The sequence below is a fragment of the Cavia porcellus genome, unplaced genomic scaffold, assembly GCF_034190915.1.
Source record: "Cavia porcellus strain 051 isolate PalLab524CR breed Dunkin Hartley unplaced genomic scaffold, mCavPor4.1 scaffold_25, whole genome shotgun sequence".
Lineage (NCBI taxonomy): Eukaryota > Metazoa > Chordata > Mammalia > Rodentia > Caviidae > Cavia > Cavia porcellus.
The window spans coordinates 22,336,744-22,362,691 of record NW_026947508.1 but is presented as its reverse complement, the minus strand read 5'-3'; the positions used below and the strand labels follow the sequence as shown (position 1 = coordinate 22,362,691).

Genomic DNA, 25,948 nt, shown 5'->3' with positions numbered 1-25,948 from the left:
TCACAAGCATACACACCACAAACGTGTTCCCGGATCCACACTCGGGTGGAATCGCACCAGCACTCCCAGCACACGCATAAAACGGAACACAACCCATTCTCAGACCTACAACAAACAGCACTCTTGATCTCGGCATACAAAATATAAAACGAATTCAAACACATTTAGCAGACACAACTCCGGCTACATAACCAAACTCAGATGCACACAGCAGGCACACAACCCACTTGGCCGCACAAACACTACCCACAGGCAGACATACAAGACACAGCACATTCACTGTCTCGATGCACACACACAACATTCAACCCAACATACTCGCGGACACACAACAGACACAGCACCTTTTTTTTCTACACAAAACTACAGGCACAGAATGTTTCTAGTCACACATCTCCAGCACTCGCACACCGTCCACTTTGCACACACAGGGGCACGCTCTCGACGCACAGTCACCCAACACTCGCACTTTCTTCGAGCTACGCCACGGGCCCCGGGGGCTCGCGGGGCAAGCCTGGTCCGACCGCCGCGCGCTTACCTGCCGGAGTCTCGGTCTCGGGCGCGCAGAGCTGGAAGGTGAGCACCAGGACGAGCGCCTGGGCTCGGGCCATGGCTGGGGCGCCACCGACTGCTCCGGGGCCCCGCGTAGGGGGTGGGGGCGCCGCCGCCGGAGCCCGAAGAGCCGGAGCTCGAGCGGAGCAGCGCGGCGCAGAGCGGGACTGGCGCCGAGTCCGGAGCGGGAGCCGGAGCAAGCGGGGCGCTGACGTCAGGCCGGCCGCGGGTTCTGCGGTCTCGCGGCGTCCCCTGCTGGCAGCCGCGCGTGCTGTTACTGGGGTCCCGCCACCCGTCGGCCCTGCCGCGCCCCTCCCCCACCCAGGCACCCCTGCCTGGAGGTCAGGTGGCCCTGCTTGAATGTCCACTGGCCTCTGCACGCTTCTGGCTCCAAAGTCCTCAATGGCCATTTCTATCTTCCGCGTAGCGCTGTCAAAGACTGATCCAGGGACACTTTGCCTCTGTCCTATGATGCTTGAATTTCACCTACCTTGTCTTCTCTAAATATGCATTCATATCTAACCCCTAAGGACCGGACGTTCTTCACTTACCAAGGTGGTGTTGATTCTTTGGAAACGCTCGCTTTCAGGAAGATCTTCCTTTCCATAGCATGAAACCCACTTCCCTTGCTAACCCTCACTGGTCCTACTGTACCTTCTACTACCCAGATTGAGTGCATTTAGGCCTCTGCCCAGGAAGAACTTCTGCATGACGATCCTGTTGTTAGTCTAACCACTTCCTGTGTGTTTTCCCCCACCGAACTCTCCTCATCTCCTCTGTAACCCCATTAAACATATCATTATATTCCCATTGCGACATTGAGGAAACTAAGGTACACAGAGAGACTGTGACTTCTCCAAAATTATACACTCATAAGGGGCAGCATAGAGATTTCAATCAAGCTTAAGTAACTTGAATTGAATAGTTGCCTAGATCCATTTGGAAACTTACTTGTTTCCCAAACTCACCCAGATACTGATTCATTTATCCAACAATGACAATAGGCCATGTTAGACATAGAAAACAACTCAAAACCTTCCCACCTTCATGGAGTTTACATTCCAGAGGGAAGAGAAGAACAAACAGCAATAACTAAAAGTATATTCTCTGGTGTATATCCCTTATTATTGTCTCATATGCCAGAAAATTGGGGGAGGGGAGAGGGGGAGACAAGGATTGTTGCAGCTTGAAACAGAGCACTACAATTTGATGGAATCACTACTGTCTCCACCTCTAGAAGGTAAGCTCCCCTGAGGAAAGACTGTCCTAAAGCCCAGGGCCTGGTATCTGGCATGAAGTTGGGCTCAATAAACATTGGATGGCTGAGTATATAGTAAACGAACACACATTGACATGGTCCTTGCCTTCATGAAGCTTACACAATAGCAAACAAATAAATGTGTAATTACAATGTGAGATGTGCACTCTGAAGGAAATGGATGGAGTGTTGTGAGAAAGGAAATGGGAAGAGAGGTTTGTTCAGACAAGATGGTCTAAAAGGGCTTCTGTTGGAAATGACATGATTCCAGTGGAGCTGAGACCAAGGAGCCAACCTCAGTCAAATCAGCAGCAGCCAGAGGAGACAACCTGTGCAAAGGCAGGCGCTGGCAAGTTAGCCAGGGCAGCTGGAGTGGGGGAGCATGGAGAAGAGGGGAGCCAGCTGCAGCTGAAAAGGTCAGCCGAGCCTCATGTCTTACAAGAAACTATAAGCAATGAAGAAGCTTGGGTTAACCCTAAGAGCAACAGGAAGCCATTAAAGCATCAAGCAGTAGAGCAGTAAGTTCTGACCTCCAATCAGTGTCCCAAGAAGTTAATGACACTGTGTAAAGCCTAGGCATTCAAGACACATGTGGGCCCTCTCTGGTCTCTGCCTCCTCTCCCTGCAAGTTTGCACTAAGGCTGAGATTCCTAGAAGCTGCTATAGGGCTGCAGGAGGCAGAGCTGAGCATTCCTGGGCTCTTGGGGTACTCTCTGATGAGCTCCAGGCTGAGATGTGGCGGGGAGCAAAAGACAAGATCTACATGCAACAAATTCAACAGAGTCATAGGAAGGCAGAGGTAAAGGAAGGAAAAAGTGATGGGAAAGGAACAGAGGGAGACTCTGAAGCAAAGACAGAACCATGCAGAAAAAGTGAGAAAACTGGTGAACAGAAACAACAGCCAAAGATACTGTTTGCAGAGAACCCTGAGGAGAGCCTCATGCCCTCATCTCACTTTATGGGTGTACAAGCTGAGAGCATAAGCCATTTGCCCAAGATAATACAGCAAGTAAATGTTAGGCCCAGATCTGGCTGATTTCACATCCCCTTGCTCCTTGTGTAGGGGGAAGCCACAGAAACTATTTTTGCTTTAAACCACAACTTTCTATAATCCTCAAAAGAAAGGAAGAAGGAAATTCCTAGTCCTGACTGATGGACCCAAATCTAGGGAAAAGGAGACTGCACTACACTGTTCCAGGCCATGAGGAAATTCAATTACCTGAAACTCATGGAATATTTATGATGCCTACCCTGTGCCAGGCCCCATGCTGAGTGCTGGTGTCATGGAGATGAACCCAACATCTTGCTGGAAGCCTTACTCTTGTCTTGGAGGGGGGCACGTTAATAACCATGAGACAATGCCCTAAAGGCCAAGGCCATAACAGGGGTCCAGAGAAAACACAAAGGCAGCAGACACTGACTCAATAAGATATCCTTGGTAGGTAAGGCAGGGAAGAGCATTTGAGGCAGAAGAATCAGCCTAAATAAAAGCGTAAGTCAAGGAAGTGCTAGCAAAGGTGGGTATCAGGTGCAGTTAGATCATAGACTATACGCAGATCAATAATAGAAGACAAAGCTGGAAAGACAGAGTGAGAGTCAAAATGCAAAGAGCTGTAAAGGCAAGGCCAGTACAATTGAACTCCTCAGTCAGTGGTTCTCAAAATGCCTCTGTGACAGCCCACATGGCCTGAACTAAAACTGAAACTTATAGGGATACACAAAGGGACAAAATCTAGCCCCAAGAAGAAAGACTTGCTGCATGATTCTCTGGGCTTCCTGGTTAGGCTGCCTACAGATTCAGAAGAGCTAATGTGGTGGAAGAGATCATGGTAGATGTCACCCGGAGAGTTTTAGAAAGTTATTTTATACCTCCCAATACAAGTAAGCTTCTGTGTTACTGTGAAAGTTGGTGAGTAGGACAGTGTTTTGTGTGCACATTCATGTTTATGATTACACACAACTGTGGGACCACATTTTTCCCCTACCATGGGACATCAACTTTCTTTAATAATAAAAATCAATGTAGACATTTATTGAGCCATCTCTAGTGTTTTAAAGATAATATTTCTCATTAAATCTCCACAATAACCCCTTGGTAATAGTTATCAAATGGGTCTATGCACAAGCAGTGTGTTAAATGCTTCAGGTAATAGCTCACTTGACCCAACAACCTTGAACCAGATAACTATTAGTACCTCAATCTCTCACTTCCTTTTTTTTTTTTTTTTTTTTTTTTTCTGTGCTGGGAATTAAATCTAGGGTTTCATATGTGCGAGGCCAGTGCTCCACTACTGAGCTACACACCAAGATCTATTCCCTTTATTTTAACCATAAGAAAATGAAGACATGGAAGAAGCCAAATGACTTGCCCAGAATCAAATCGCTGGAAAAAACGACATAGCCAGGGTTCAAAGCCAGATTTGCCTGAGCCTAGTTCCCATCCCCTTAATCACCATACTCTGCTGTGCTGTCTCCCACTAGATGGAAGCTTCAGGTCAATAAAAGCCAGCTCTTTAGCCTTCAAAGCCTGTTCTCTGGGCCACTTGTAAATGATGTGCTTGGGAACGTATACTGATGCACAACCCTGGACCTCTCCCCAAGACTGTAATTCAGTAGATGTAACATCTGCCCTCACATACTCTCATGCACAAGGAAGTCCAGGGGCTGGCTTCAAGGGCACTTCCTCCAAGTGCCCCACTGCCACTCCAGAGCACTCCTCTTCTTGACTCTACCATCTTGCACTTTGGTTAGTGTTAATGTTCAGCTGGGGTCTCGGTTATGTTCACACCTTCCCTCCACTAAAAATAAGATGTAGCATCTTTGCGAGGGGATACCTTTTACAAAAAATCTGCAGTTTCCCACTTAATTTCTTTCTACACTGTAAGCATCTTGAAAAGGCACCCTGCTTCTTGTGGTTTTCTCCTTTAATCTAAATACACTTAATGTTTTCACAGTGTCCATGATAGCATTCTTATCACTTATCCAGGCTAAGAAATGGCAGGGTTTGGATTTCAACTTAAGTTTTCAAACTCTAAACCTAACATCACCCCTAGTTCAAGGCCACCCAGACCTACATAGCGAAACTCTGACTCAAAAAAAATAAAGAATTCAAAAAGTAAGGCCAGGCATGGTGGCGCACACCTGTAATTCCAGCACTCAGAAGGCTGAGGCACGAGTATCGTTGCAAGTTCGAGACCAGCCTGGGCTGCAAAGTGAGTTCAAGGCCAGCTGAACTGCATAATGAGACCTTGTCTCAAAAAGACAAAAACAATAAAAAAAAAAAATTAAATTAAATTAAAAAGCTAACTCCAAGCCTGAAATCCTGCTTTCCTAACACTTTATATCTGTTCTGCTCAGTGTAGGGAAGTAAGTAAGCTTTGTGTCCTGCGTGGCTCCAGGGTAGTGAGGTTTAAATAAAAAAGAGTACCTTAAAGGGCCTGGCACACTAAAAGTTCAATAAATGTTGGGAAGGGGAAACGGAGGCCAAGAGAAGGGAAGAGACTTCTCCCAAAATGAAACACCAAACCACAGACTATAGACACAGCTTTAGACCAAGCTCAAACACCATGTTGGGAAGGCTGCTTTTGCAGAGACAGAGCCTGCAACTTTCCCAGGTCACACCTTGGCCCCCACCCATGGCCACCCGCTCGGTCTAGCCGGGCGCCACTGCGCGGGGTAGTGAAGGAAGGAAAGAGCCCTTTAAAGAGGCGTGGTCATGTGGGGGACGGGGCGGGGCGGGGCTGGTTTTGGGGAGTGACACAGGAGCGCGTCGCGGAAAGATGACGTTTCCTTGCGCGCCAGATTGTGTGTTAGCTGCTAGGAGCATGTGGGTCTGCGGCGCTCTGCGATGGATGCGAACCCCAGCGCAGCTGCCACCGCGGCTGCTCGCATCTTGGCGCCTCCACTATGGTGCGGCCTCTTCCTACTCTGCATCCGCTGATCCGTCCCGAGTACGGGCGCTGGTCTATGGGAACCACGGGGATCCTGCCAAGGTCGTCGAGTAAGAGTCCGCGCGGAAACCGGGAAGCGGGCTGGGGTTCCCGGAAGGGATCAAGACGGGCTGTGGACTGGGAAGGGCGAGTCAGGGTCTAAGGAAGGAGACAGAGACTAACAGGAGCGAAGCTGAAGCACAGGACGCTTTTGGTAGCTTTGAAAATCCATGCGTGAGGTAGCTGAAGACCCAAGAGTAGAGGCTGACGTTTATTGATTGGATTTATTTTGTGTAAAGCAATCCTTTGCTTTGCAAATGCGCTAATGTAACTGTCACAACCTGTTGGAGTAGTTACTGGATTCCCACTTTGCAGATGAGAAAACCAAGGCACTCACTTGCCCATGGTCACACAGCCAATTACAGAAAGTCGCTGACTGAACGACCTATCTCAGGTTTTTTTGTTTGTTTGTTTTTTGTGCTGGGAATCAAACTCAGGACCATATGCTCGCCAGGCAGCCCCTAGGCCACTGAGATAAATCCCCAGCCCTCGCATCTCACTTCTTAACCTTTTATTTTTTAGAGGAGGTTTTCAGAACATGTTTATGTCCACTTGGATTCTCACTTCTTGGTTAAGCCATAGATTATTGTTTCCATTTTAAAGAGAGCAAGGAATCTGGCCAAAGTGATCAGCTAACAAGCTGTATTGGAACAGAGACTGGAATCCTTGACTTCTGTCTCATACAGTTTCCTCCCCTCTGTACCATATGTGCACTTTGACCTAGTTAAAAATTGCTGTTTTAGATCCATGCAGACCTCAGGTCAAAGACAAGTTCAACCTCTTAGTAGCTTGTTGATCTTTGACAAGTCAGTCAACCTGCCTGAGCTCTTTACTTTATGAGCTCGCCCTCCTTCTGTTGGATTTTAATTCATGATCTTTGCCTGTGGCTGATAAAAACAGTATGTGAATGGTCAACCATTAATAAATTGCATATAAATAACTAGCCATTCGAAAGGACTGCTGGAGTGAAACCAAGGCAAAAGCACAGATCCCAGAATTGAAACACTTAGGGCCAGATCCTTGCCCTAACTTTTCCTAGTTGTGTGTGTTTGGCACGTTATTAAAGTTCTCGGAACACTGGTTTCATCGTATTTTAAATAGAGACAATACAGACAAAATCCAAAAGGCTAATCAGCCAAGAAGGATCTAAAATTCTCCACCAGAAGCCACCTACATATTCCCCTCTGGTCACGGCTCTTTGATTGTCTGATTGTTTTCCCAGGGATGGAATTGTAATAGATTAAATACAGGCTAGATGTTTTGACAGGAAGAGAGAAGCTTCAGATAAATTAATGTCATGTACTTAGCCTAGTCACATTAACCTTTAGAGCATTTAAAAAGAATATCAGAAGACGTGGTGATACGGACCTGCAATCCTGGCATGTTGGAGGCTAAATCAAGAGAATTGCAGCATGTTTGAGGCAAGCCTTGCATTTTGAGACACTGTCTCAAAAAAAAAAAAAAAAAAAAAGACATCAGTCAGTAAACTTCAAATGATATTTTGATCGTAGGTAATAAATAATCATGTCAGAGAAGACTGCTGCAGTGAGCTGGCAAAGCTCTGGCACAATGCGTCCATTTCCAGGAATGCACCCCAAACAAGAACAATGTAGTGCCTCTCCCATAGGCTTTAATGTCCATGAGTGGTGCTGGACAAAACAGGTGCTCCCATAATGTTAATCAAATCTGATTTTAATTTCATTAGGAAGTACACCTTTTATTGAATTTTACTATGGTGATGTGGATGGTCTGAAAAGGTTAAGCAGTGAATACAGCTGCCTCCTGGTTGTTCCCTTCTCTTGGAGACCCAGAGAAATTAGAACAGACTGGTCTGTTTGCAGATGCCACTTAAGAAAAAAACCACATCTTGTCTCCTTGTATAGAACCCTAAAGGGCTGGGGATTTAGCTCAGCAGCACAAGCACTTGCCTTGCAAGCACAAGATCATGAGTTCAATCCCCAGTACAAAAAAAAAAAAAAAAATAGAACCCTAATAAATTCCCTGATGTTCAAAACATAATACTTCTTTAAAGCATTATGTTCAACTTGGGTCACAGCTCAGTTACTTGTGGTACTGGTAAAAATTAAAATATTCCCAAGCCTCACACATGAAGTTCTTAGTAAGTCTGGAATGCCCTGGAGCATCTGTCTTTGCAAGCTATGCAGGTTACGCTAACTGCTGCCTAAGGGTTGAGAATCACTGCCCTGTGAATAGTAATTCTCTTTCTCTCCTAGAAGAGAAAGGCTCCTTTCCCTTCTGACCCAAATTCAGGCATCGTTGCTTGTTCATGTATGGGCTGAGGCCAGAGATTGGGATTCCCTTAGGAGGTTTAGGGTTATCCCACTGTCACAGAAAGAATCAGATATCCTTTACATATCCCAGTGGCTAGCTCAGATTACACTAGTAGGGTCATGGAGCTCCACAGAGTCCAAACAGGGCATCCCCACACTAGCGAGTTTGTGATGCCTGCACTGTAGGCCAGAACCCTGGCAGCAAGAGAGAAAGATGAGGAACAGCTGCCTGGCCTCAGGGGTTGCAGAGCTTCTAACATGGAGACCTCCTGTCCCCATGCTAACATTCTGAGGGACCTTGCTTTCCTTGCATTTAGCCACCAAGAACTCCAGTTGTTTTAGCTACTAAGCAATATTCCCCTCTCCAATTTCTTTCCCTTCCTCCTCAAATAGGCCCCTCTAAATAAGCACTTGGTTGTTTTCATTTAAAAGATCGAACAGCTGGGGCTGGAGATTTAGCTCAGCGGCATAAGCGCCTGTTTTGCAAGCAGGCAGTTGTGAGTTCGATCCCCGGTACCAATAAAAAGGAAAAAGACCAAAAAAAAAAGATTGAACAGCTGACCTAAATAAAGTCAGACAGCTCAAGAAAATTACAGACACTCTAGAAATTTCAGCAGTCCTTGTGGCCACTGTCTTTCAGACGGAGTTCTGGACTCTTATCAAGTAGTTCCCAGAAACCCTGATGTTCTCTTTCTGTTTTTGTCCCTGAAGGTCCGCTCAGAGCTTTGTCATTCTCTGAATGTTATGTTGGACAGAGCTCTCATTTATTGCATACCCATTATATAGTAAGTACAGTATTAGACTAAGTCCTCCACATATATCATGGAATTTAAAAGTCAGAGGAGCTGGGTATGCTGGCACACATCTGTAATCCCTCAGAAGGCCGAGGCAGGAGGATCACAAGTTCAAACCCATCCTGAGCAATTTAGGAAATTGGCAAGATTTTGTCTCAACATTAAAAACTAGCTAGACTTGGTGGCACACACCTGTAACCCCAGCACTTGGGAGACTACCAAGGAGGATCACTGTGTTTGAGGCAACCCTGGGCTACATGGTAAATTCAAGGCCAGCCTGAACTACATGATAAAATCCTGTCTCAAAAAGATAAATAAAATAAAAAAGCCTGAAGATGTAGCTCAGTGTGAAGGCCTTGAGTTCAATCATCATCCCTGAAAAATGCAAATAACAGTAGGATCAGGGTATAAATAGTTGAGCCCTTGCCTAGCATTGTGAAGCCCTGGATTCAGTCCCTGGTGCAAAAAAAAAGAAAAAATTCACAACAATCTGATGTCATTGTTACCCTATTTTACATATAAGAAAACTAAGGCTCAAGAATATTGAAAGGTCCTTTTCCCAAGATGATACAACTAGGATGCCTTTTCTTGGCTAAAGGCTTAATAAAGACCTTGGTCTGAGGAAACAATCATCTAAGAGTCTTTGAGAATGAAATGGGCTATAAAATTGGAAATAAGAATGATCAGAGGAGAAAGTACAGGCCATTTAGGCGGTAGACAAATTCTACCTTTTCTAGGAAGCGCGGTCCCTCCTGAGGAAGACAGAAGCACTAGTCTGTCCCCTCCCCTTTCAGTTCCTGAAACTTTTGTAAAACAGCATCCCAATCATGGCTCACCTGCCTGCTGCTGGTAAAAGACAAAACTGAGCTGGACCCATACTTATTTTGCCATAAGCCAGATGGAATTTGGGGGAGCAGGTGGTGGCGCCCCAGGCTGTGAGGATACGGTGTTCTCACTATAGAGGACTGTTTATTCTCTGAGGATGTCTTCTTTTACATTTGATGTCAGTGATATAAAACTAAAACTGTGTGGGAACTTCGTTTTTAAACCAGAATTATAATTCTTGGAAAAAAGGGGTTTTGTTTGTTTGTTTGTTTGTTTGTTTTTAGCATTTGGTGCTGTGTTGAGGGCTCTTTTTCATAGTCATAAGTGAAGGGAGCCAGAACAGAATTCACTGACTTAATAAGTTAGCATTTATTGTCTGAGGGGCTACTAAATACAAGGCACTGAGAATATAGACATATAATGTGTGATCTTAACCCATAGGAAATCCCCACGAGGCAGGATACCATAGCCTCATGGGGTAAGTTCAGAGTACAGTGGAAACCCAGAAAAGGGGTCCCTAACGCTATCAGGAGGGTCAGCAATGCTTTGAGAGGAGGTCAAGTCCAGCAGAAAATGGGGTGAGTGGTATAGAGGAGAGCAAATGTGGAAATGTTCCAAACAGAAGAACCTGCATGTGTAACACCCAGAGGGAAGAGGAAACACAGGGTATCTAATCAGCAATATTACCAGGCTCCCACTGTGAATTCGGCGTGTAATCCTTCGAGGGATGGATCTGCTGAATCAGCTCAGAGGAGCTCAACCAGGGGTCACCAAATTTATGTTCCAGCACAGGAGATGCCACATCCTGTAACACTCCTTTGTCATCTGCCATCTGCGATTTGCTTGAGAACATGAAGTTCAGGATACAGCCCTCCTACCCCGGGTTCCTCATTCTTGCCCCCAGGGAGAAACTTGCAGGCACATCACCAGGAAGGGCACTGCAGGCTGGGTTTCTCCCCACTGTCCAGAGCTTCTAAGAGGATTGCTGTCACTCAGTGACAAAAACTCTGAGTTTTTGTCTCTGTCTACCTCTTCGGCAGCTCCTGCAACTCTGCCCTTTCCCACCCTGGGCCAGGAGCAGGGCTCATTTTAGAGGTAGATTTAAAAAAAAAAAAAAAAAAAAAGATGACACAAAGCCTGGTCTCCATTCTTTTCAGTGGCTCTTTGATCAAGCAAAGAGTTTGACTAAGATCAACAGTGCTAAATAGGGACACGCATGCTGCCCCCCATCTTTTGTGACAGTCATGGACCTTCACAGCTCCATCCATCCCCTTAAAAAAACTTTTTCTTCCCAAGACAAGGTAATGCTTTTGGGGGACATTTAAGATCCAAACTATCACAGGCCTCAGCATCCTTTTCAATATAATACTGCAGGATGGAAGTTATAAGCCATGAATCCTCTTTTCTCCAACAAGAATCCAGTCCTGACATCCTGCAGTGAACACTGGACTCCTGCTCACCAGAGTGAACACTGAATTCCTGCTCTACTACTCTGGAGGCTGAAGCGCAGGATCACTTGAGCCCAGCAGTTTGAGGGCACCTTAGGCAACACAGCAAGATTGTATCTCAAAAAAGAAAAAAAAAAATGTGCTAATGGACCAAAAAATGAGTCCTAAATGGAAGAAAGACAGTATTACTTTGCAGCAGGGAAGAGGCCCAGGGAGACAGGTGGATTTGTGTGGCACTCAAGTGACATGAAAAGAACTCTCCCTGGGAGTCCTACCAGCTTTAGATCCCTACCAGCTGAGGTCTGCGACATTCCCTGCTAGGTGACAAGAAGTTACAACCTATAAGCTAAAGAACATCCCTCAGGGGTGCCCTGCTTATTCATTGTGAGTAAAATCTCAGAAAAAGGTGCCTAGCACACCTGGCGTCTCCCTAACACACAGAAGGCAATTCATTGACCATAGGGACTGCAGACAGATGGGAGAGGTGCACACGGTGTCACTTGCCTTCGCCCAGTGCCCCGTGAGAAGACCCACATGCTTGGCTTCACATACTGAGCAGATGAGGGTCAGTGACGCCCTCCCACTTGTTCTTGCTCAAAATGATATCGATCCTTTTGAGGTGACTGATTGGAAGATGAACGATAAGTAAAATGGCTGCTAATTAAATGTGGAAGGCAGGAAAGATATTTTAGCAGAGCTGGTCACTGCCTACCTTCCACAGCACTTATAACTGAACCAGTCCCCGGGGGACTGGCCTCCTTTTTCCCCCTCTCAAAAGGCTCTTTCTTCTGCCTGCCTTTGTCTCCCTTGTACTTTGTGTGGCATCACAGGTGTACGGCCTCGGCCTGAAAGAAGCCATTGTGACCTTATCAGTCTGGGATCTGTCAATTGAGAATAGTAGCATCCATCTGAGTTACACACACAATCCTGGGGAGTCAGCTTGCAATCTAGCCAGTCTGTGTTTGGGTGCCTCATTTGCACCCTGGTGAGAGTTTTAAAAAAGAAACAGGAAAGAAATTGCTGTCATTGCACCAGACGGAGGTCCAGCTCCTGGAATTCAGACTCAGCCCTGTTTTCCTTCCTGTCTCAACAGAACTGTATCCTTGACGACGCTCTTAGAACTGTCGGCTGGAACAGCGATGTCTGTAGCATTGATGGCATTCCACGGGGCAGGCTGGAGCTGGTCTTCCTGGTGAGATGCACCTGGACTGCCACACCTGCCCCCAGGCACCCAGCTGGTGTCAGGCCTGACCTTGCCACCACCCATCTGTGCAGCTTCTGCTCACCTCCTAGAGCCTCACTCCTGTTTTACGAGGCCCTCCTCTCCCATGGTCCCTCCCACTTCTGTGAATCTCAGCTGGCATAGAGCAGCCAGGCTGCCCAGAAGGCAAACAGAAGAACCAGGGACCGTTTATAGCCCAATATATCATTTCCATAGCTGCTGTTTGGGGCAGATTGAGCTGTGAAAATAGTGTGCCCAGTCTGAGTTGTCTGGGATCCTCTGGATTATGCCAAGCCATGTGGGCTCCTTAAGGACTTCTCAGAGCCTTTTTAATGCTAACGTGCAGTCTGACTCTTAGAGGTCTAGTAGGCAACATTTCTCAAACATGTTGAATCCCAGGGAACACCTAGTAATGTCTACCAGGAGGATTTCTCAAACACAAGGTGGTGGATGGCAGAATTGCTTAGCAGCCTGAGCTTTGGAGTCTTGTGTTAGAGCAAGACTTGCCGTGTACTCTTGAGCCGTGTACTTCTTTAGTTTCTCTGAGCCTCGGTACCTCTCTTTACATTAACATGATCATAGCTCCGTGTAAGCATCTAGAGTACTAAATACTTATATGTATAGCAATAGGCATCATACCAGGAGCTCAGTCAGCTATCAGTGTTGGTTGTCATTTTATTGTGCTGCCAAGTTGGTCAGAATCAGTTTTTTTACTGTCTCTAGACTCGACCTACACTCAGCAGACTTGTGGCTGTTCATGTCAGGGCTGGAGTGCCCTCTGCTATCCATACTGCGAGATGCATGCTTCAGCCAGGGATTTAGCTCAGTGGTATAAGCGCCTGCCTGGTAAGTGCAAGGTCACAAGTTCAATCCCTGGTACCAAAAAAAGGATGCATGCTTCAGACTCCAGATAGGACACCTGCTGCCCACTCCACTTCTACTCTTCCTCCCTGTCTTCACATCAGGGAGGAGGAGTCAAAGCCAAAAGCTTGAGAGCCATCAAAGATTTCCCCCTTCTGGCATATGAGGTTGTTCACCAGGTGACATATGTCATCTATTTAAGAGATTCTGGGTTATTGGATCCTCTCCTTATTTTGTTTTGTTCATTTAGTTTTTATTTTGAGGGTTTTTTGTTGTTGTTGTTGTTGTTGTTGTCTTCTTGGGTTTTGGTTTTTTTTTTAGAAATAGTATCTCACTATACAGTTCAGGTTAGCCTTGAACTCACTATGTAGCCCATGCTGGCCTCGAATTTGCAGAAAGCCTCCTGCCTTATCCTCCCAGGTGTTGGGATTACAAGCACACAATACCATGCCCAGCGCCTTCTCTCCATTCCTGTGTCTCCAATCCAGACCACTCCTGTTGCTGGCCTACGGTCTTGTCCAGTCCACTTCTTGTGTACTCTCTCCAGAAAGAATAAGTTCTCATCTGCCCAGTAAATTCATCTGTATTCTTTAAGGCCCAATTAAGAAATCACTCTTTCTGAGGCAGGAGGATCGCTGTGAGTTCGAGACCAGCCTGGGCTACAAAGTGAGCTCAAGGCCAGCCTGACCTGCATAGCGAGACCCTGTCTCAAAAAGACAGGAAAAAAAAAGAAAAGAAATCACTCAGCTGGGAGTGGTGGCATATGCCTGTAACTCCAGTACTCCAAAGGCTGAAGCAGGAAGATTGCTGTGAATTTGAGGTCAGCCTGGGCTATAGTGTGAGTTTATTCATCATCATCATCATTGCTTGTTTGTTTATTTTGTTTTGTTTGTTTTTTATACCAGAAATTGAACTCAGGACCTTGACAGGCAGGCACTGTGCCACTAAGCTATAGCTCCAGCCCTACATAGTGAGTTGAAGGCCAGCCAGAACTACATAGAAAGATGCTGTCAAAAGAATTAGAAAGAAAGAATGAAAGCAAAGATTACTCTTTTAAATAACTGCTCCTATTCTTTCCTCCTCCTCACAAGGTCAGGCACTTGGCAGGCCTTAGCACCACAGGCCTGTGCTGTGCCACATGTGGGTTCCCAGGCTAACAAGTTCCTGGACAGGAGATTTTAATGTATTCATTTTTAGACCCCTTTGCCCAGTACCTGGCACTAAGACTGAATAAATTTTTGTTGAACCAAATTTACGTGAATTTTCAAAAAGTTATGGGCTTCCTTTCAATGACTTGGTGATTATCTTTCTTTGCTTTCTTTTTCTGTTCTTTTAAAGACAGGGTCTGCCTGGATTACATAGACTCTGTCTCAGTATAGTGCATGCTGGCCTCAAGCTGTCTATGTAGCTAGCCTCAAACTGGGGCGCCTCCTGTCTCAGCCTCCTAAGTGCTGGATTATAAGCATGTACCACCATGCCCAGCTGACTTGGTGATTCTTTTCAGGAGATACACAGAAGAGGCCAAACAAATGGCATCTGTTATCAGTGGAAAGGATAATCAAAGGAGCTTTGGGAACACTTGACTGTTCTTTCCACCAATAACATGTCATTTATTCAGCCTCTTCTGTGTGTCCAGTGCTATAGTAAATATATTATGTACTTTGACTCATTTAACTCAGTAGGAGGTTCTAGTTTATTCCATTTTACAGAAGAGAGTTCTGAGCCTTATCCAGCTGGTCGGGCTGAGATAGGATGCAAGCCCAAGGCTGTCTGGTTTACTCCTAGATCCACGAAATGCCGTCTGCATACATTTTTAATAGTCATCTAGATTTTTTTTTTCTTTTTTTGGTACTGGGGATCGAATTCACAACCTAGTGCTTGCCAGGCAGGCGCTTATGCCGCTGAGCTAAATCCTTGGCTGTCATCTAGACTTTTAAGAAGTACAATCTTATTGCATGTTTGATTTGTATGTCTAGACTAAACTCTCTTAGGATCATCTCCATTTTTATTCAAGCTACTCCTTTGGAGCATTTTTCTAAACACCCTAGAAGCAGGAGGAGCTGGTGCTAGTAGCTGAGGTCTTGTGACGAGAGCCCCTCCCCTGACTCTCTAGGCTGGCACATTTATGCCACATTTTCCCCAGAGAGAAAAGCTCCATCCCAGGTGCTACACACTGAGGTTAGACTAGATGTTCTCTGCCCTCTTACAGTCTTAATGAGTTTGCATTTGCACACACACACACATGCATACATTTTGACTATAAAACCAAGAAGTACGGGGCTGGGGATTTAGCTCAGCGGCATAAGCACCTGCCTTGGAAGCAGGCAGTCGTGAGTTCGATCCCTGGTACCAATAAAAAGAAAAAGACAAAAAATAAAAAAATTAAAAAAAAAAAAAAACCAAGAAGTACAAAAAGCACTAAACTCAGTCTGAAGCATCTAGATCTATATAGAAGCATTCGACATGCAGTTGCAAAATCAAAATTTTTAAACTGAGTGCTTTATTTTGTTTCTTAAGACAGGGTCTAGCTGTGTAGTTCAGGCTGTCCTTGAACTCACTTTGTAGCGCAGGCTGGCTTTGAACTCCTGGCAGTCCTCTTGTATCTGCATCTAGAGTGCAGGGTCTAGAGGCAGGGGCCACTATGCCTGACTTTAAAACTGAGTTTTTTCCTAACTCATTGGGAGGTAAAACCTGTATAACACGAGGTTTTTCTATCATCTTCATTTACTTCATTGAGTGTGGTACTCATTCATTTTGCTGCAAAAACACTGATCACAGGGTGCTGCCGCAGCCCAGGAAAATGGATAATGCATAGTTTGGAACTCTGGAGTACATCTGGCCCCAAGAACTTTGGAAAAGGAATTGTGAGCCAAGCATGGTGGCACACACCTGTAATCCTAGCTGAGGCAAAAGGATTACTATAGTTCAAGGCCATTCTGAACTGTATATTGAGAGCCTGTCTCAAAAAAACAAGAAATGAAGAAAGAATCAAGAAAAGAAAAGGAATTGTGAATTTATGTCTTGGCTTGAGCAGTTGGGGGAAAAATGTATAGAAAGTCAGAAAACTAAAAAATAAGCTCATGTGAAATGGTCTCAAATGGAAGTCACCCTCCCATGTAATGAGCAAAAGACATCTTAGGAGGAGTAAAATTTGACTGGGTCTTGAAAGATGAATTGAATTTCATATTCCGTGGAGAAATGATGAAAACAAAATTCTGGGCTGAGAGAGGAACATGTAGAAAATGTTCAGGGGGAAAAATGTCTTTAAGCAGCTTGAGCACACAGACTTTGTCAGCTTACAGGGGAAAGTCTGATTATCTGTCAGAATGCCAATGACAAGCCATAGGCATAATGCAAAGGGGTAGCTAGTCCAAAAGCCATTTGCTCAGAGCAGGGTTTTTCTTTGGGATGCAGATTTAGTATCTCTGCTCACAGAAACATCACTGATACCTCTCTGCCCCGACTGCCAGGCTGTAGTAACCACCAATGGTCCTTCCCTCTCCCCATCAGACAGGTGTGGCTGGGGTCACTGCACGCTGGGGCTCATTTCACTGCCCTCTCCTTGGTCTGGGGTCAGCCTCTTAGCAGGTAGCTTCTCTAACAGACTGTCAGGTTCAGAGCAGATCAGCCACTCACTTCCATCAGAGGCTTTGAGCAAGTTATTTACCTCTTCTGTGGCTTTGTTCCTCCGCTGTGAAAGCAGAACAATAGTATGAAAGCGACTGTAATAGATGCTGGCCTGTGAAGCACTTCGCAGGGTGCCCACTGTGAGCCCTCACTAAGCAGTGCTTATTCCTCTGACAAGGACTCCCCCCTTCTCCAGCTGTGTATAGGAATACATAAGCTCCTTACTACTTAACTTTCTTTTAAAAGCCCTTTATTCTTTCTGCCAGTGATCATCCACTCCTTCCTAGTTAGCCGTTTTCTGTAGAGAATTTCTCTATGCTGGTTTCTTGCTGCTTTTTCTCAGTCATCGTAAAGCATTGCCTTCCTGACTTTGGTCCAGATCTTGGGCTCCCCAGATCCTTGGGGCCCTGCTAGGCTGCTGGGGATTCCCAAACTCACTTTAGGATGCTGATGTAGAGCAATGTAAGAAAGCTGACTTTGGAATTAAATAAACCTTCCACTTAACCAGTCATCTAAACCTGCGTAAGTTCCATCATCCTGAGGAGCCTCATTCCCTACCAGGTAGCCTGGGCCTATTAATACTTCCATCCCAGAAATGCTATATCTTAAATTAGATCATTGTACTTAAAGGCTCAGCATAAGGTCTGATATATAAGAAGTAACCTCGTGAGTTCCTTCATTATTAGTATTATTGTAAAATATTTCTTGAAAAAAATCACACTTCTCCCTAGAGATCAAGCCTTAGATATAATTAAAAGGTTGGAATTCTGCAGGAAATGGATAGATTGCCTCAGCCTGGCGCAGTGATGCTGTGGCCTCATGCTAAGAACCTCTGGTAGGCAATCACATATGGCTTTGCTAAGTAAAAATAAGAATTATGACTTAGCAAAAACATTTGGGCAAGGGCTGGGGTTTTAGCTCAGTGGCCTACGGACCTGCCTGGCAGGTGCAAGGTTGTGAGTTCAATCCCTGGTACCAAAAGAAAAAAAAGAAAAAAAAATTGGAGAAAAAAGCATTGTAAATCTGAAGTCTTGGAGAGTGAAAAAGAAAAGGGTCTCTGGTTACTGAAGAATTAGGGATCCAATGATCTGGTACACTGATCAGTCTGTTTGACAAATCACCTCTTTTTTTTTTTTTTAATTGGTACCGGGGATTAAACACACGACTGCGTGCTTGCAAGGCAGGCGCTTATGCCACTGAGCTAAATCCTCAGCTCCGGCAAATCACCTCTTAAAGTTTTGTTTTTAAATAGCAAAAGTAACACCTAGACATGGTTGTAAGGCTTCCCTCAAAAAAGCCTCTGCCATCCCGGGTATAGTGGTGCACATCTATAATCACATTTAGAACGCTGAGGCAGGAGGATTGCTGTGAGTTTAAGGCCATCCTGGGGTACAAAATGAGTTCAAGGCCAGCCTGTATACTACATAGCAAGACCCTGTCTCAAAAACACCAAACAAAAAAAAAATTTTTTTTTAAATGCCTCTTGGCACTAAGCAAAGTTTCAGCCACAGTGTCAAGGGCTCCCACCCTGAGCAAAGGGCCTTACCAGTACTGAAGACAGTAGAGGCTCTTGGAAGTGGTCAAAAGTGATTCCTACAAATGGAGCACTCTCGTCCTACAAATGGAGAAACAGAGGCCTAAAGCAGAAAAACTGACTGCCGTGCCTCGGCCCTTCTGGAGCTTTACATCTAAGACCTCAGCCTCAGACCAGGCTCCATGTCTGGACATCGCTCCAGGGATGGATCACAGTCACCAGGGAATTCCTTCCAAATGCATCAATATTATCTCCATTTTCCCCTCTCTGTGTTACTTATAGAAAGGCCTCCTCTCCCTGTGTACATCAGGGTCAACAAACCCATAAACACGTGGAAGGCAAATGGATACCTGGGGTTCCCAGATGAACATTTTCAGGATTACTTATGGTGCCCTTATGTGGAGATGCTGGTTGAGTGTCAGAGCTGAAGCCTTAGAGTCAATATTATTAGTGGACTCATTGCATGATTCTTACAGGCAAACAAGCTTTGGGGAAACCAGGGCCAGTCCAGGCCAGCAAGGGCTTTCACCAAGTTTTCTGTTTCCAGATTGGGCACTGGGAACAGGGAGGCCACTGCGGTGATTCAGAGTCAACCTGGGCCCCCTTATTCCTCACAGCACCTACCTTTTCCAGCAGAACCTAATTCCTGCCACACATGGCAGCTCAGACACATTGCCTGACCTACTTGGGGAAATGATTGGCACCGAAGACACCCAGTGTAGCCTGGCTGACATGAACGTCTCTCTTTGGCTTTGTGTTTAGACTAAAGAACCTGGAGCTAGCTGCCATGGGAGGATCAGACGTCCATGTGAGGATGCTGGCAGCCCCTATCAATCCATCTGACATAAATATGATCCAAGGTAACCTTGGTTTCTGGAGCTTATGTTAATTGGCTTTTTCGCTCAGCTGCCACCTCATTTCCTTCCTCCTCAGGTATGGGTGTGAAATCCCTGTGATTAGCATAGCTCTTCTCCAGAGGAGCAGAGGAGTCCACCGACTGTATCAGCCCTCCCTAACCCCCCTTCCCTGAACATGAGGCTTTGAGAGAGTCAGGAAGACTTCGGGAGGGCACGAAGTGATCACTGTGGAGGGCCAGCAACATGCTGGGCTCCTTTCTTGTGTTACTTTGTGGTGACCGAGAACACTAAAGGGTCTCAACTCTGTGGACAGGCAAGGAGGCTGAGGCCCAGGGTGGATAATCAGAGGCAGAGCCCCATTCAAATTCCAATCTGATTGAATCCAAAGTCTGCATTCTGAGCCAGGTATAGTAGCACATTCCTGTAATCCTGCGCCCTGGGAGGCTGAGGCAGGAAGATCATAAGTTCAAGACAGCCTGGATTATATAGTGAGACCCAGACTCAAATCAAACATACAAAAAAACCACAAAGTCCATGCTCCCTCCCTGCCCACATTTCTTTTTTTTTTTTTGGTCTTTTTCCTTTTTATCAGTACTGGGGATCGAACTCACGACTGCCTGCTTGCAAGGCAGATGCTTATGCCGCTGAGCTAAATCCCCAGCCTCCCTGCCCCCATTTCATGGGATGACCTTTTGCTGTCTCCTCCCTCAGGGAACTATGGCCTCCTCCCCAAGCTGCCTGCTGTTGGAGGAAATGAAGGCGTTGGACAGGTGGTAGCAGTGGGCAGCCGTGTGACTGGGCTGAAGCCAGGAGACTGGGTGATTCCAGCAAGTGCTGGTTTGGGTGAGTTTCCCCTGGTGGCAGCAGCCTTTTCCTTCTCCCAGATCGTTTTTCATATACTCTGGACACTCTGCTCATTGGTCAGTGCAGTTAAGTTCTTGCATTGCTTTCATGAGAACAGAGCAGAATGCTGTTCCTTTTGATCCGGAGGTGTTATACCTGCTCTCGTCTTGTTGGGTCCATGCTGATGGGTGCTGTAATTCTCTGAATCCCTACATCTCTTAGTCCCTACTGTAAAATGCAGTGGAGAATATAGATAAGGTAATCCTTGTCCTTCGGGAGGCTTTAATCTAATTGAAAAACGTCTAAACCTGTAACTTCAGTAAAGGAAATGCTCTGAGTTCACAAGAAGCAGGGAGCACTTCTGATTCCTCTGCACACCCTCACACACACGTGCATGTGAGTGTGAGTGTAAATTTGTCTTGGGGAAGGATCAAAAATAGGCTTTATAGAGATGGCTTCATTAGAACAGATTTTTGATGGGTGTATTTTGTTAGGTGAAGGTGAGTTTCAGTCTTGTAGAAAAAGTAAAATAAGCAAAAGCACAAAGGTGAGTTTGGAAGATGGGGCCAGACCCAGTGCAGCCTCAGCAGAGGATCTGCCATTGACGGAGGGTGCATGAGTGAGCAGAAAGGCTCAGGAGTAGAGTAGGGCCACATGGGGCGAGACCCCACCAATGCCAAGCTAAAGGGGAGGATTTTCTGTCTTTGGGTGCATGAAGGAGTCATGAGTATGTTTTGCTTTTCACTTAGACATTTTTGTTTGTTTTTGCAATATTGGAGACTGAGTTCAAGGCCTTTGCCCTAAGCTACATCCTCAGTTCTTCTTGGATTTTTTATTTTGAGACAGGGTCTTGCTACATTGGTTAGTCACTCAGACAGAGCTCAAATTTGCAATCCTTCTGCCTCACCCTTCCTGGAATTACAGGACGGTACCACCATGCCAGGCTCACTTGCCAGCTTTTGAGACCCCTCCATTATATAAACAGGCTTTCACAGCTGGGTATGGTGTGCACACCTGTAATCCTAGCTCTCTGGGAGGCAAAAGAACCAAAGTCCCACCCGAGGAACTTAGCAAGAAACTGTCTCAAGATTTAAAAAAGGACTGAGGGTGTAGCTCAGTGGGAAAGCCTTCATTCAATCCCCAGTGCTGGAAAGTTAAAAAGAAAAAAAAAAAATCTTCACAGCAGCCATAGAGAGCAGGCAGGCGGGCATCACCCACCCTGTCGACCATATTCGAGAAGTAAAGCTTGCCCGGATGCCAACAGCAAAATCAGAGTGAGCACTGCCCTCTTGCCTCCTCTGTCTTCCCACTCATGTTAGGATCCTTTGGGTTATAACTTGCAGAGACCCAGCTGAAACTTGTTTTTAAAAATAGTTTCACTGGGGCTGGGGATTTAGCTTAGCAGCATATACACCTGCCTTGCAAGCACGCAGTCGTGAGTTTAATCCCCAGTACCAATAAAAAAAAAAAAATAGTTTCATTGACCTGTGGACCTAGGAAGTTAAAGGGGATAACACCTCAGGCACAGCTGGACACAGGAAGCTAACACTGTCAGGAACCTGTCTCTCGCTGTCACTGGTTCTCAGATGAGATCTCCCCCCACAGAGTAACAGGTATGTAAGGGCTCCTCCCTTTAGGCTGAGCACTGTTCTGAGCACTTTGCATACATTAACTCAGTTATTCCCTCAACATGACATATATACTTTATTAAGGTGAGCCCAAAATAAATGTAAAGAATTAAGGAGCTTGCATGAGGTCTCCCAGTCAGTAAGTGGTAGAGCTTCATATCTACTCTAACACGGACATTGCACAGGTGGCTACCAGCCCCCTGAGGTTGACATCAGCCTGTGAACAAATAAACCTTCTTCCACAATGACACACAGCACAACTGTCCATATCCCCCAGAGCGGTCCCGCCTGGCCCTACCTGCTCCTTGCCCATCCATGAACCAATCAGCTGGGCTGTTGGTTGGGCCACTCCATTGCCCTGGCCTAGCTGCTCACCTCTAGAAAAAAGCGTGAGAACTTAATAAGCAGGGGAGAGAGAGGTTAGGAAAAGGGACAACAGGAATCAGCAGTGACAGATGTCTACTCCAAGTTTTTTGCTTCTCTGAGCTTGAGAAAGCTGCCAAGTGTGGCTCCACCCACTCCCATACCCACAGGCAGTGAAAGAGCCCCACTACCCGATCAGAGGGAGAGCTGGGAGGACTCAGTGGTACTGATGCCAGCACCGTGAACCAGCACCTGCCCTGAGTGAACTGCATCCCAAGATGGGTCAAAGAGCTCCTGCCCCCAGGGTGGGAGACCCAGAAATAGAGAAGCAGCACATAATGCAGGGCAGTGTATATGATATGATCGAATTATAGAAAGAATGTTTCACTTAAAATATACATATATTATAGTAAAAGACATTGCCATTAATCGTCCTCTAAATGCTCCCTTCACAGTGAATACATTCATCCATCGTCCTTGCCGCTTTCTGAGGCAGTTCTGAAAGTACCCTTTCATGAGTGACTTTCTGAGGTGTGATTTAAAATGTGGCAGATGTTGCTGCTCAACGCATCCAGTGGGAAGGCAGGCTGGCAAAACATTACAGTGCACCTCACTCACCTTAGTCACCAGTTCTGGCTCTGTGCAACTTCTGGCTCTTCCCCAAAGTCAAAATGATGATGATGGGTAAATGCTTTGAATCAAATTAGGACATCAAGACCACCACCAAACAGCACAACTAAAGACACACAAGAACTGCTACAGAAAGCGTCATCAGGGGAATGATGGCAGCGTGTCTAATACAGTAATTTTATTTTTTTAATTTAAACTTTCACTATATTTTTCGATCATACCTCTTAAGTGCTCACATCACACAGTGGACACAAAGCAAGAATTCCCCAGTGGGCAGCACTGGGAAGAGATTTCCAGAGACATGATACTTGAACTTGGTCTAGAAGCCTAACTAGAAGTGCATCACTGGGCCAGATGAGAAGAGACGTCCCAGGCAGGGAGCGAAGCTTGCTCCAAGGTAGGACAATGGGACAAGGCTCAGCAATGTCAGAGAACCGCAGAGAGTTCCATGGTGCTGGGCCCCAGTGGGAGCTTGAAGGCAAGATGGAGCTGGAGATGTCAAGCATGCTGGTCATGGGAGACTCAAGTGCATCCAGGTAGAGGGGTCCTGACAGAGAAGTAGAGGATGATGTGACCAGATGTGTTCAGTGCCGACAAAGTCACACGGTGGAGGAAGAAAGCCAGTGAGGAGGTGGGTGCATAGTTCAGGCTTCAGTGAAGAGGACCTGAGTGAGACAGTGCCACGGGGTTGGAGAAGAGGAGGCAGGTTCAGGAGCTGGAGTAATGGGACTCAGTGATCCTCTAGATTTGGAGAGAATGAAGGACCTACTGGGTGTGTGATGATGGAGGCCTGGTGGTGGGGTAGGCGTCACAGGGATTCCTCCCTGGGGAAAAGGCGAGAGTCTTCTAAGCAAGGTGCCAGTCAGGGAGGATGAGCACTTCACAGTCATGAGAATTCTGATTAGCTCAGTTTTCAGTAAACAGTTTGTGAAGATGATCATTAACCTAGTTTTTCATTAAACACTCTGCAAGCATGAACAAAGCACTGGGCTCCAGGACACAGCATGGGCACAGTCTCTTCTGTACAGATTAGTGACTAAACACACGACATGACAGACTTTGGTCATGTTCCATGGTCCTGAGCGGCTGGTTGTGCCCATGGTCAGCTTTTTCCCATGTGCACCTGGGTCAGAAAGTATGGCCAGATGTTTGCAAACACTCAGAACCTTTCTGGGGCATCATGGGGCCGAGGAAGCAGTGGCCTGGCAAGTACCTGAACATTCTCCTTCCAGCTCTGCCTTTCCACACTAAGCCTCAGTTTTCTCTTTTCTAGCATAGAGCTAATGGCTGCTTTGCATATCTCACCAGACTGGGGGGGGGGTGTTTGTTTTTGGCTTTTTGGGGTGTTTTTAGTACTGAGGATTGAACTCACAACCTCACACTCACCAGGCAGGTGCTTACACCAATGAGCTAAATCACCAAGCCTCAACAGACTCTTGTGCACACAGCCCCACTGAAGGAATATATGCAACGATTCCAATGCCACACTCTTGTGTGCTTTAGATCAGGAGTTGGCAAACTTTTCTTAGAGGACCAAGTAGAAAATATTTTAGGCTTTGTCCAGGCAGGAACAGTGGGTTGGGGGGTAGGGGCAGGTTTTGGAATATAATTTATTTAGTTTTGGAATAGAAATGTAGGAGTTATTTTTTAAATTTTATTTTTTTTTAAATTTTATTTAAAGAAAGGCTAAACAAAACAAAATAGAAATAATACATACTTTCAAAGAAAGAATAAACAGTAAGAAATCATTAGTTGATATTTGCATAATGTCTTCTTACAAATAGTTATTCAAGATACAAAAGTGGAGCATATAAAGTAGGGTTTCAAACAGCGAGACTACAACCAGTTCTGTTCAATAAAAAATCACTCTGAGCAAAGAAAAACAGTATTGCTGGGTTTCACATTATGATACTCCTGGATCAGCACTGGGTACTGCAGTGTCTCTTTTTCTTCCAAGTATTTGTTCATTTCATCATGTGTCATAAGATCAGTTTTCATAAACTGTTGATTAGTTCTACATACGCATGAGTCTTAACATGGTATTTCTATCCTTTCTATATTAGAGGGAGGAAGAAAACAAAGCAAGACAAAACAAAACATATTCCTATAAACACATGAAATGTAAAAGACATATAAGACCACTGTCCAAGGGGTTTACCATGATTACTGTGTTGTCTGTTATTACCTTCAATAGAATTGGCTATATCATCAGACATAGTATAATTGAATATATCAGCACCGAACAGTATTAATAAAAACACAATTTTGTATGTAATATAAAACTTCAAAAACAGATAGTAATGAAGCTAGAATGGGTATCATACTGAGTCTTGTCATCTTCAGTGTAGTTGCCTAAACTCTCAGACTTGATACTGTCAATCATATAAGTTTTGAATAAAATCTGTGAATATGAAACAGCAATCAAACAAAACAGATTTAACTAAGATCAGTCATGATAAACCAGTATAAGTCATACAGGGCTCCAAATTGAGTTAATAGGAAATTAACAATGATTACTGTGCTGTATCCTAGTGTTTTGGGGATAGCTGTCTGTGCCCTCAAATCTAATGCAAGTAGACAAACTGGGACAGAATAAAATCTATCTAAGCAGAGTAGTGTGAGTAATATGGGTTTTAATTCTTGATATACTATTAACAATATCTTCTGCTGTCTTGTGAAAGACCATTCCTCCCCTTTCACTTCCCCAGGGTGCAGTGTGTATTTTTAGGTCTCACCTAGACCCTCAGTTTTAAATTGGGGTGGGGGGCAACCTGCTATTTACCTAAGTGGTTCCAAACCTTCTTCCTCCTGGACTTGATCTCTTAATTATATTCCTTTACCTATTAAAGCCTGTCTTTTCAACCTACCCACAAATACTGGTCTGGTTGCCCCTATTACTCTCTGGCTCCCTGTCCCATAGAGCATTGTTTTCCCATATTTGATTTTCAGTCCATACCCTTTTTCAGGTTAATTATATTTCCTATAAAGAGCATTTCAGTAGACCCTACCTCCTGATCTACTCTATCTGTGATTCTCTCTCTTTTTTTTTTTAATTTAGTGTATCAAGGCCATCTATATTAGAGTTTATAACCAACCTTCTCTGCCTCATTTCTGTTATGCTCTTTGCTATTAGTTGTCTGCTTGTCTTCTTCATTCTACTTTCTGCTCCATTCATTGAGGTCTCTCTGCCACTGTTCCTGGAATCCTGGTACTTTTCTCTCTCTCT

At 45.3% G+C, this 25,948-nt stretch overlaps 2 protein-coding genes across 9 annotated transcripts in view; one reads left to right on the top strand and one right to left on the bottom strand.

Moving 5' to 3' along the window:
• Window positions 1-734, bottom strand: part of Ptpru (protein tyrosine phosphatase receptor type U) — a 72,902-nt gene extending 72,168 nt beyond the window's left edge. For 6 of the 7 annotated variants that reach the window (XM_023565656.2, XM_023565657.2, XM_003471252.5 and 3 more), the window contains exon 1: window positions 539-734. In XM_023565656.2, coding sequence (XP_023421424.1) covers window positions 539-611 — 73 coding nt within the window. In that variant the 5' untranslated portion in view covers window positions 612-734. The remainder of the gene's footprint in view (window positions 1-538) is intronic. The other variant, XM_003471253.5, reaches the window with a different exon arrangement.
• Window positions 735-5,591: 4,857 nt separating this feature from the next.
• Window positions 5,592-25,948, top strand: part of Mecr (mitochondrial trans-2-enoyl-CoA reductase) — a 36,756-nt gene continuing 16,399 nt past the window's right edge. The window contains exons 1-4 of one of the 2 annotated variants that reach the window (XM_013154168.2): window positions 5,637-5,810; window positions 12,251-12,349; window positions 19,164-19,261; window positions 19,970-20,101. In XM_013154168.2, coding sequence (XP_013009622.1) covers window positions 19,189-19,261; window positions 19,970-20,101 — 205 coding nt within the window. In that variant the 5' untranslated portion in view covers window positions 5,637-5,810; window positions 12,251-12,349; window positions 19,164-19,188. Of the gene's footprint in view, window positions 5,811-12,250; window positions 12,350-19,163; window positions 19,262-19,969; window positions 20,102-25,948 lie in introns of both variants that reach the window. The other variant, XM_003471255.5, reaches the window with a different exon arrangement.